Consider the following 12,141-nt stretch of genomic DNA (forward strand, 5'->3'; position numbering starts at 1 on the left):
AATACATGGAGAAATGCAGGAAAATGTATGCTATAATATGTAGGCCTCATAGTCCACGTGTGATTTTAAGTTATTTTTCCAAAAACTAGAATGGGTTCTCAAGCACCCAACCCGCTCCACACTATTGGGGTGGGCCTGAAAGTGAGACCCACTCCGGCCCTGGTGTACATCAGTGACTGTAATCGATTGAACCAGTGCTCGGGGGCAGGTAGAATAACTATTGGTCAAACAAGTGTTTATGTCTGGAGTATGAACATAATCAGGTATTTTTGAATCTGGTTAATGAAAGAAGTAACTTTTGTTATTTACATTATAGTGAAAGTAGTGTTGAATAGAAATAAGCATGCATAATCAAATACTTAAATGGATTAATTGACTGACATGATTGACCATAATTATACATATCATCGACTACACATTAAAAAAATTAAACAACTAAAATTTCCCATTTCCTTTGTTATATTTATTGTACATAGTAATATAGGCTATGAAAAAATATATATAGTTCATTCAGAAACAGTGAGCTAGATTGATGTGTATTATGTGTAACTACCATTTCCAATTTCATTGATAATAAATATATATATATATATAGTTCATTCATAAACAGCTAGCAAGATATTTTCTCGTAGACATGATAACACATCCGTCCTCAAAATCTGAAAACAGCCACGTTCTCTACATGTGCTTTTACTTCGAAGGCGCGGCGAGTGGATCCGCCGCTCTCAGTTCTCGGGAAGCTCCGCGCTCCGTTATAAAACCCCTGTGGTCGCCGTGCGCAGACGACGCTACGCTCGCCTACGTTGTTTTCCTCATCGCCGGGGTTCCACAGATTGCCGCTGAACTACGCTACTGCGAAGTCGGTATTGACAGCGGCACAACAGACGCGGAATAAGTTACAGGTTTCTGTTTTTTATTTGGTGTCGTTTCGTGTGTATTTCGTCATGACACTGTTTCACTGTTACACAGCCGTTTTGTATTTGTCAGCCTTGTTTCTCTAGGCTATATCAATCAATGATGCAGCTAGGCACAGCACCCGTGTTTATTTTTAGCTGCTAACCTGCGCTGACTGCAGTGCAACGAATGGTGGAAATCGGTATTGAGTATTTGCTGGAATCGAGTATACCAGTATTACTAAGGGTATGCTATCGCGGAAATGTCGTTTCTGCAAAATCAAGGCTGTTATTCACTATTTCTCTACATGGATTCTAAATAATGCATTGTGGAAGGAGACGTTTGAATAGCTCTGCAGCGTCTGATGTGCACTCAGTCAGAATCGGGGCAAGGCCCCTGTCAACAAGATGGCTAGCTTAGTGGATGCATCCAAACACGTCTCACAGCGACAGTACACTCTCGCTGGCTCAGTCGTTTGACATTGGGATAAGAGTATGACATGCAACGCCATTCCAATTTTGTTTTTACCAGCGCGTTTCACCTCCCCGCGTTAACGCTTGAATAAATACATTTAATGTTATGCTATTTAGCCAACATTAGCAACTGGCCTTGGGCTGAGGGGAAGCTACGTTCAGCCAGGAAAGCCAACGCGTCTGACTCGAGTAATCTATCGATGGTTCTCAGACAAATACAAGGCATCACATGCATACGTTATATATATATTTAAATTTTGGTTATAAAAATGTCAAGCTAATTTTGTTTTTGCAAAACCATCTCTGATTAAATGGCTTATTGTAATGCTCATCATTAATGTCATGGTTTTTGCAGTGTTGTCAACATTGTATTGATCTGTTCTGCTCTCAGATGGACCAGCAGGCCCAGTCCTATATGCTTGCCAGTTTAACACGGCCTCACTCAGAGCAGTTGCTGCAGGGCCTACAGCTTCTGCGGCAGGATCATGAACTGTGTGACATTGTACTGCGTGTGGGTGATGCTAAGATCCATGCCCATAAAGTAGTGCTGGCCAGCATCAGCCCCTACTTCAAGGCCATGTTCACTGGGAACCTGTCCGAAAAGGAAACGTCGGAAGTGGAATTCCAGTGTATCGACGAGGCTGCGCTTCAGGTCGGTTTGCGGAAAAAGATTTGCTGATGTTCTGCACAAATGTATTATGTAGGCCAGTATTTATTGAGTCCCGTTAACTCCTCATCTTCTTTGTCTCACAGGCCATCGTGGAGTATGCCTACACGGGCACAGTCTTCATCTCCCAGGAGACAGTGGAGTCGCTCCTGCCTGCCGCCAACCTGCTCCAGGTGAAACTGGTGCTCAAGGAGTGCTGCTCCTTCCTTGAGAGCCAGTTGGACGCCGGGAACTGCATCGGCATCTCTCGCTTTGCCGAGACGTACGGCTGCCACGACCTGTGTTTGGCCGCCACCAAATTCATCTGTCAGAACTTTGAGGAAGTGTGCAAAACGGAAGAGTTTATCGAGCTGACGCGGGCCGAGCTGGACGAGATTGTGTCCAACGACTGTCTAAAGGTGGTCACGGAGGAGTCAGTGTTCTTCGCGCTGGAGTCCTGGATCAAGTACGACGTGACCGAGAGGCAGCAGCATCTGGCGCAGCTGCTGCACTGCGTGCGCTTGCCTCTCCTCAGTGTCAAATTCCTCACGCGCCTTTACGAAGCCAACCACCTTATACGTGACGACCACGCATGCAAGCACTTACTCAACGAGGCCCTTAAATATCACTTCATGCCAGAGCACCGGCTCTCCTACCAGACAGTGCTGTCCACCAGACCCCGATGTGCCCCCAAGGTGCTGCTCGCGGTCGGGGGCAAGGCGGGTCTTTTTGCCACGCTAGAAAGGTACATCTCAACTTTCTCACTTCTTCTTTCACTTCTGTCCGAAAAATTCAAGTCATTAAAACATCTCTTTCTATAAATATATATAATAAATAAATAAATAAATACATAAATAAATGTATTCTATTGAATAGTATGAGTCTGGATTTTTAAGTTATGTTTGATGCCAGACTCCTGTCATTGAACGCATTTTATATGCGTGCGTAAAAAAAATTATGTACACCGCGTCTTACCGCACAACTAGCAAATTGGTCATGCAGTGTTTGAGTTTGATCATTTATTGGTACTTCCAATTTCGATTGATTTTGAATGCTTTAATTGTTCAGAGGCTCACTTTGTTATAGATATAGTAACCTAAACCTTGTCTCCCTTCTCCAGCATGGAGATGTACTTCCCACAGACGGACTCGTGGATAGGGCTGGCCCCACTCAGCGTGCCTCGATACGAGTTTGGCGTGGCGGTGCTGGACCAGAAGGTGTACGTGGTGGGGGGCATCGCCACGCACATGAGGCAAGGCATCAGCTACCGCAGACTAGAGAGCACCGTGGAGTGCTGGGACCCCGACAGCAACACCTGGTCCTCGGTGGAGCGCATGGCCGAGCGCCGCAGCACCCTCGGAGTGGTGGTCTTGGCGGGGGAGCTCTACGCGCTGGGCGGCTACGACGGCCAGTACTACCTCCAGTCGGTGGAGAAATACGTCCCCAAATTGAAGGAGTGGCAACCCGTGGCGCCCATGAGCAAGTCCCGTAGCTGCTTTGCCACTGCCGTGCTGGATGGCATGGTGTATGCCATCGGGGGCTACGGCCCGGCGCATATGAACAGGTACTACTTCTGCTTTTTACCATAAATCTGTTTCACAAGTCTTGTTACACATGAGCTTCATATGAAGAACAAAGGAATGCCATTTTTGGATTTCGAGGATAGTGGCTGGCTTTATTCGACTCTTAACTTATTTGATAATAGTCTTGCAGTCGAATCCTCCTGAATCTTCATTGGTATGCAAGGGCCATACAACTTTTGTTAATGTTAGCTTCCATCCACGGAAATGTTTCCACCTGCCTTCTGTAATGTATATGCTCCTAAGGGCCAGGCTCCGCACGCTATAGTCCGACACAGGCACACGCAGCCCCCTACCCCTTGCGGTTATCTTGGACACGTGACAGACCAGCGAGAGATGTTAAGTGTTTCCAAGAAAACGGCCCGTAGCTCCCTAATGGCCGCAGTGGAAAAAGAACGACCAAAGATAGAAATAGTGAAAGCCTCTATCGGATAGGTTTGGAACGTAGCCCGTATGTTTCCTGCTTCAGGTTGGCTCTCACAAGCTGATGGGGCTCGAGAGGGTAGAGTCTGTTGCTACGTCTCCTTGACTCCTCAAAGCCCTCAGGAAAATGTGTTTTGGATTGAACTTATTCTTTAGGGACTCCTTCTTCTCCCCAGCTGCCCTTCTGTCCTTTTAGATATAGTGAGACATTAAAGAGTTTCATCACCTTGGTACTGTTAAGCTAATAAAGGGGCCTCATGTATTTTTCAGCATTATGCAATCAGTATGTGCGTCCCTTTTGTGTCTTCGCAACAGTAAATCAGTTAATGCTACTAGAGGAAGGAACTCTTTGAACAAATAGTTAATTGAAGTAAATATTTGTTGAATACGCATTGCATTTAAATACCGGTCACTCGCAGTAAGATTTGAATGTTGGATACAGTTACTAAATGGTAATAGCATGCAATTAATATGCATTAACATTTAGGGCGTTTAGCAGAAGCTTTTATCAACTTGTCAAAAGTGACAAGTACAATAAGTACATTTGTCAGAAGAAAGACAACAATATATTGCTGTCGGTACAGTAAGGATGTTCATAGAAACAAGCACTTACAATGCTAGGTTAACCCATTCCCTGTATACAACAAAGATAGTTAGGATGAGATGCAGCCAATCCAACACAATGATACGCACTATTTGTGTGCCGGGACGTACAACATACAGTCAGTGTGTAATGTAATACTTGGCGTGTTATTAACTAGGGCTGGGTAAAAATATAGATTCATCGATGCACTGCAATTTATTTGTTCTCGATTCAATTTCGATTCAGATTTTTCTTTTAAATCGATTATTTCCTTAAAAAAATTGTGTCATTGTAATCTAGAAGCGCGTATGCCTAAATGTACATGCCCTTTTACATTTGTCCATGTTATGATTATTACTTTTATGCTGGAAGTTTAGCTGAGGAATAATACTATACAATGGTGCATTCCCGTTTTGCTAGTTAAAGCACAATGAAATGGTTAATTCATTTTGAAATGGTTCATTCTAAATAATATTTAGGTATTTTTGTCATCTGCACGTATTATTGAATCGATATCGAAGCAATTGGATCAATATCGAAACGAATCTAAATCGAATCGAATCAAGACCTAAAGAATCAAATTGAATTGAATTGTGCAGTACCTGGCAATACCCAGCCCTATTATTAACCCTTTAACCTGTGTCTGACGCTGTGCAGTGTGGAGCGTTACGACCCCAGTAAGGATGCCTGGGAAATGGTAGCCCCCATGGCAGACAAGAGGATCAACTTTGGGGTCGGAGTCATGTTGGGATTCATCTTTGTGGTGGGCGGACACAACGGTGTGTCCCACCTCTCCAGCATCGAGCGGTACGACCCGCACCAAAACCAATGGACCGCCTGTCGACCAATGAATGAACCGCGAACTGGTGGGTCACTGTTTCTTTCCTCCATTCTCATAAAGATCAGTCACCAAAACAATGTTTCAAATTAGTCAATTGTAAGTGTACTCAATATCTATATCTACTTATTGTATCTGTCTGCCTAAATTCACTAGTCCACGCAACGTACAAATGCCTATCGTAATGTTAATCTAGTTTTGGTGGGTTATTTTTATTTTTGTTATTTACTCACTATGTTATTATTGACATTGTAGGTGTCGGCTCCGCCATCGTGGACAACTACCTCTATGTGGTGGGGGGCCACTCGGGGTCGTCCTACCTGAACACTGTCCAGCGCTACGACCCCATTTCGGACAGCTGGCTGGACTCCAGTGGCATGATGTACTGCCGCTGTAACTTTGGCCTGACTGCCCTTTGACCCATGGCCCAGCCGGCCAGGATTCCGTAAGAGAAGACTCGGGACGAAAAGGCGGTTCTTTTTGTTTCTCTTTCCTCTTCCCCCCACCTTCCCCCCCCCCCCCCCCCCCCCCCGCGCTCAGCCTCCAGGGCCCGTACGAGGCACCTCGCCGACGTGATTCCCCAGAGGAGGGAGCCTGCTGGGTGGGTACATGCTCCAGGGCCAGCTAGCTCGCTCGCTAGCTAGCTGGTGCAGAGGAGCACCAAGATGGCGGCACAAAATGAAGAGGTGCTGCTCAATGGGGTAGGAGGAGAATGAGGACAGGCAGTTGTCACCGAGGCGATGAAGAGACGGCCGCTGCTGTACTCTGCAGCTGAGCCCTTTAACACGGGCAAGAAATCTGTAACTTTTTTATTTTTGTGTGTGTGTGTGTGTGTGTGTGTGTGTGTGTGTGTGTGTGTGTGTGTGTGTGTGTGTGTGTGTGTGTGTGTGTGTGTGTGTGTGTGTGTGTGTGTGTGTGTGTGTGTGTGTGTGTGTGTGTGTGTGTGTGTGTGTGTGTGGCTTCATTAAAAAAATAAATATAAATCTTTAATTACTTTAAGAAGGGCTGCCTTTTTTCTCTCCTGTAAATAGTCCAAATGGTTTGTGTACTGATTCAGTGGTCAATGGAGAGATGACCCACCCTCACAGGCCCAGGCCAACACACAGGTGGCTGTGCTTTCAACATACCCCCCCCCCCCCCCCCACACATGTCTGTTTCTGCCTAACCCTGGGAGCCAATGAGAAATGCCTGTTACACCTCTGTGCGTCGGTGTGTTATTTCTCTGGAAAAGCAACCTGGATCCTACCCTCCTCCCCCCTGGATTAATAACCAATACTAACTGGTGCTATATGTAGGATTCAGGAGCCCTTTCTGTTCGTCGCCTAACATAAATTATTGTTAATATAAATTATTTTGTTTTTTTTCTTGACCGTTTTTAGTTGACTTCTATTCAGCTGGAACGTTAGTCTGCTTTGAAATGCCCCTGAATCTTACACCTCCTGACCTGCCCATGCAATAAAACAAAATCTCCGTCCCATTTAAAGCAATGCTTTTGGCTTAAAAACCTATACATTCCTGTCCATATTGCGTAAGGTTGGTATAATTGGACATTGGTGTGATCTTCAAATAGTTGTCTTGGTTCGCTCGTTAAGAGGCCTCAGAGAAGGCAGTTGATCTCACCCCCACCACCCCTCTCCTCGCAGCACATGAAATGCTTAATCTTTCTTTTAATTCACAGGGATGATGTAATACCTAGTCTGCCACTTATTTTAGTTTCTTAAAACCTGAGCCTTGTGTTAGAGGTTCCACGGCAACCTCGGATTAAGTGATCTAATCATGATTCTGCAAGAAGTGCCAAAACATGCCTGTTTTTGTGTTTTCCTCCCATGTCGTGACATTACTTTCCTCACCGGTAATGCTCAAACAATAGCCTGTTGGCGCTTAGTTCCCTGAATGCATACGTCTTGTGTCCTCTTATGCGGTCATGAAGGAGGATGATTAGAAAGTCGATCAGGCTGTGTTGTTCCTGTATGACCCATCCTGTGGCATTTTGAAGGAAATGTTTTTCTGCGTCCCAGCTGCGGGAGGGCATTGCTTCCTTCATGGGCAGGGCCAGGCAGAGCATGGAGAGGGAGCAAAAGAAAAGGAAAAAAAAACGTAATGTGGCGCATCCATTTAAGTGTCTGTTCATGTCGACGTCAAGTTTGAGCTGCATTGTATACACTGATGTTTGCACAGAAGTGGAGACTTGCATTGCACTTACCAAACTATTTGATACATATTGTAATTTGTACATGTTTTATTTAGACTGATGGCATTTAGATGATGCAATAAGACTTATTTCTCTGTGGATCAATACCTTTTGTTTTTCTGTTCCTTTAGTCATTTTTAACAAGCCAAGGTATCTCGTATTGCTGTAACGGAATAACGCGTGGCATGTATGTTGAGTAGTGAGAAATGCTTGACTGACAAGCCATCGAAATGTGCTCTTTGTGTGGCATCATTTTTAGGTTGTGTGCATGCAGGTTCAAAGGGATTGCTCAACAGTTGATTCGTCTTTGGCTTCACATAAGTTGCACCGTAGCCTGTGCTATAAGCCACACATAAACATTTGACTTTACCATTGAACACTAGGCAATGACGTGGGCTTCTCTAGTAGCCCCTGCAGGCAACATTTTACGGTTTTACTAGATGTTTTGTTTTTCCTTCCCAAACTGGCCTGTCCCACAAATTTGCCTTGTGGTGATAACTTATGAGACATTACTTCTTCAAGTAGACATTAATGACAAACATTAGACTGCAAACCTGGATTTTATTTTAGAAAAACAGCGATGGAATGATTTTTTTTTTATTATTGCATATGTTCTGTAACAATACTCACTGATTTGTTTTTGTTTTTTATGTAACGCTCGTCACTTAAAATCAAAGTCTATTAGCAGGAGCACAAATTATGCAGGCATAATTATGCGTGTTTCTCATTGTTTATTAAGTGTATGTTTTGTCGTACTGTGTGGGCGTGTGTATTTCAGGAATTTTGCGTAAGTGGTTCATACATATTCTTGAATCGTTAGAGGAAGCCTGATAAAATCTGCAAACGTGAAATCTGCAAAGAAAATACGAAAAAAATGATTTTCAAGTAAATGCTAATTTTATTTTATTTATGGCCTAACCCTATGTGACGTTTTGCCACCACTTTCACCAAAGTGCTTGTTATAACTAAAAATGCAGCTTCGGGAGGACCAACAACATCAGTTCTGGAACCTGCCAAGCTACAGTTTAGACTACAGACGGAATCCTTTGAAGCTGATGTCAATGTTTAGCCAAATTACCACTCTGCTTCTACTGCATTTCCATTATGTGTGTCTGAAGTAAGGTGATAATCTTGAATCTTTTATATCCTGTGGACTCTTACTGGATGCACAAGATGACCTTAGATATAGACTGTAGCTCTTTGGTTCACCACATGTTAACATATTTTACTTAAAGACATTTTCCATACATTTTAGTCTGTTTGTTGGTGCAGTTGTACCCAGTTAAAATAAATGCCTGCCTTATAAAGGTACTCCTTATCAATGTCTTATTTTGTGTGTTCTGTATCATGTAAAAATCATATTTTTAATTAAACATAATTTCAATAGATTTACATTGGCTGCATAGAAAGTGGTCATTTAATGCTTTAAGACAGAAAAATCTTTTGAAACAGTCAATATGGAGTGGGTTTTGTTAATCTAAATACAAATTCAAGTTCTACAATTAGACTAGTATGTGTTAATACGGAGTATGAAATGATCATGATTTGGATTTTGGACAGCATTGTTATATTTACCATATCTTCTGCGTCCAAATATGTCATTGAAACTAAAGCATTTAATTTTTTTTCACAATGTCTGCATTTTTGGCATCTTAAGATATCAAATGACCACGAAGTGACAAATGGCAAAGGAAGCAAACAGTCTATTAACACAAAGCCCAGTGTAAAGAAAGAGCACCCTTTTAATTGAGGCAGAGGCCGATATGCATAAAGGTTCAATATTTTTACCGGCTCCTCAATGCATTTTCATTTGCAGCTCTCGCTACAACACTGCTAAATATAAATTGCATTCTCTGTAGGCATTCAAACACATGTGTTTGTATAGCAATGGCAATATGAGGTGTATGGATATTTATATTGTGAGCCTGACGTGAATATGACATGCAAATACCCCCTCGCCCCATTTGTGCATAACAGCCGAGAACTATTGTAGTCCATTATATTCTTGGATGCCAAGCAGTGATTCATCTATAGTCTTCGTCTTTTGAAAAACAGCTCATAAGACTTGTAACAGTTTCCTCAAAACTGTAGGGGGGGGGGGGGGGGGGGGAAGCAATCAGAACCTCTATACATGGAATAAAAAGAAGCATGGGTGGTAGAAATGAATCATATTCTGTCACATCTCTGTGAGCGTGTGGTCCCCATTCAGACAGATTGTTGGTGATGGCGGGGTGGGGGGGGCTTTACTTCTCAGACGCCCGGGTGTAGACGAGAGAGGAGAGCAGCAGCAGCTCGGGGGGCTTGTGCAACAGGATGAGGTTGTCGCTCCTCAGCCCGTCGTAGTGCATCCAGTAGCCGTCGATCTGGAAGGCGGCCGAGTAGTGGTGCTCCTCCTTGTTGAAGAGTGTGGCGCCCTCCAGTGAGTACCTGCAGAAATGCACCGTGGGCTTAGTGTGATTCAGCACATAGTAGCAGTAGCAGTAGCCCGTCCCCCTTTGGAAACCGAACACAACCATATCAGTATTTATTGTGTGACTCCTGGGCCAAGTTAAATACAAAATTCGTCCCACCTCGTTGTCTCGGTAGGGGCGGTGCAGGTAGAAGAAAATATAACGGGCACTGTGTGAGGAGAACACCTCCCGTCGCTGAGGACCTTCTGCTGGAGTACTGGACCGAGCGGCCTTCACCACACCTAGTGCTCCTTCCGTCCGTTTCTATTCCCCAGTGCCCACGGCGATGCAGACAGGCTGTAGAAAAGCAAGAAGGTACCTGTGCTGGGACAGAGCCAAGTGGTAGGGAACGTAGGAGAGCTCCTCCGCCTTCCACTGCTGCATGTTGAGGATGACGAAGGGTGGCGCCCCGTGGCAGAAGACCCGGTGAGAGAACTCCCGCAGCCCGTCACACCTGGTCGGGGGACACGGGGAACACTTGTGTGTTAAGTAGCTATGACAACGTACAGCACGGTGAGTGGAGGAGGGGCTCACCCGAGTTCGGTGCAGAGGAGGATTTTGGGGCAGAAGAACTCATCGACGGCGGACTGAATGGGATCCCTGGGAGGCAGTTCATGAGGGGGGCTGCGGGACAGAACCATAACAACTGAAATCGTAGGAAACACTAAATGGGAAGAAACTGCAATCAACCCAACACGGCAAACTTCATTTGAACTCTGCTCACAGCTCAAAATAATTTGTATTATTATGGCAACATTTTATAAAATCGAGATGTTTCCTAGGAAATGTGATCCTACTTGATGATGACCGTCCTCTTGAGGAGCTCCTGGAAGCGGGTCCGACAGCTCCAGCTCGTGCACAGGCTCTCCTGCATCGTGGACATCAGGTTCTCCAGGTTTTCAGTGAAGTTATCATGTTCATTGCCAAACAAGTCAATCTCGAGAGCTGCTTGGCAAACTGCAGATCGATACTGTTTCTTAGACATCCTATACCAGATCCACAACATCTTAACCGTGGTGTAGTCACACGAGTCCATCAGTGTGAGAAAATGCTCCACAAACTGCTTGCCCAGGAAGACACCTAGCTCCCTGGGGAATCCCTGATTGTCCCGCAGAATGACATAGAGTATCATGAGGAATCCGTCGATGGTGCAGGTGTTCTTTAAGTATATCTTGACATACAGTGGGGTACAGGATATAGCCTTCCGTCCTGCCCGGATGGTGTAGACGCCACCCCAAGGAAGCACTGGCCTCCAGAAGGAGCGGTCCTCTTCATCGTTATTATTGATGGACGCCCGAATCTCCTCAAACAACGTCTTAGACCTGAGAAAATGATGATGCAGTCAAACAATAGATAAATGTTCAAAAGAGACTGATGAGAACACATTTCAAGGGGGAGTAATGGACCGAGTCTGTCACTCCCTTGAATCGCTTTATTTGGGACAACGAGCCTCTTGCCAACCACATATTTGCAGGATATGCAATGCATTATATTTTGATATATAAACCCGTTTAGACTGGAAACTAAACAATGCGTTAATAAATTGGATAGAGTTCCAGGCCTTAGACCGAAACATCTGTGAAGCTAGCTAGCATCTGTAACGTTAGCCGAACGTACCTTTCAAATTGTAGCCTATTTTCAGTGTTTGTAATTAACGTTTGCAGGTCTTCGGGGTCGTTTAAAACACAGAATTTACTCTCCATCGTTCTCTATGCTTCTTCATGTCTCAATACAGGCTTATAGCCTGAGCGACTACTGATACTACCTAGTGTGTATTTTCAGGATCATACGCTGGCACGTTTGCAAGATTCAAAACATACTCGAGTAAACGTCAAGTTACGCCCATAAACATTGCGTTGCAAAGTCCTTGTAGGTGCAATGGCGCCCCCTGCTGTCGAGTCGGGGGGGGCACCTCACCCTGTGGATTATTGCTCAACCTTACAATCATAATACTAGAAGTAAGTTATAATAATTGTTATAATAGTAATAACAATAACAATAATATTAATAAAATAATCATATCTGAAAATACTTTCTAAAATAGAATATTAACAAATATTACA

General features: G+C 44.2%; 2 protein-coding genes across 2 annotated transcripts; one reads left to right on the plus strand and one right to left on the minus strand.

The window, feature by feature from the left end:
- Positions 1-746: 746 nt before the first annotated feature.
- On the plus strand, positions 747-8,946 carry LOC132457777 (kelch-like protein 28). Its single transcript, XM_060052121.1, has 6 exons — positions 747-902; positions 1,759-2,019; positions 2,121-2,758; positions 3,134-3,577; positions 5,257-5,465; positions 5,693-8,946. The coding sequence occupies exons 2-6, from the start codon at positions 1,759-1,761 to the stop codon at positions 5,854-5,856; spliced, it is 1,716 nt and encodes a 571-aa protein (XP_059908104.1). The 5' UTR covers positions 747-902; the 3' UTR covers positions 5,857-8,946.
- Positions 8,947-9,345: 399 nt separating this feature from the next.
- c5h14orf28 (chromosome 5 C14orf28 homolog) lies at positions 9,346-11,917 on the minus strand. Its single transcript, XM_060052134.1, has 5 exons — positions 11,696-11,917; positions 10,876-11,400; positions 10,613-10,702; positions 10,394-10,532; positions 9,346-10,051 (listed from the first exon to the last, which is right to left on the minus strand). Exons 1-5 carry the CDS (start codon positions 11,779-11,781, stop codon positions 9,872-9,874), a joined length of 1,020 nt encoding a protein of 339 aa, XP_059908117.1. The 5' UTR covers positions 11,782-11,917; the 3' UTR covers positions 9,346-9,871.
- Between the last annotated feature and the right edge of the window lie 224 nt (positions 11,918-12,141).

Source organism: Gadus macrocephalus, chromosome 5 (assembly GCF_031168955.1).
Source record: "Gadus macrocephalus chromosome 5, ASM3116895v1".
Lineage (NCBI taxonomy): Eukaryota > Metazoa > Chordata > Actinopteri > Gadiformes > Gadidae > Gadus > Gadus macrocephalus.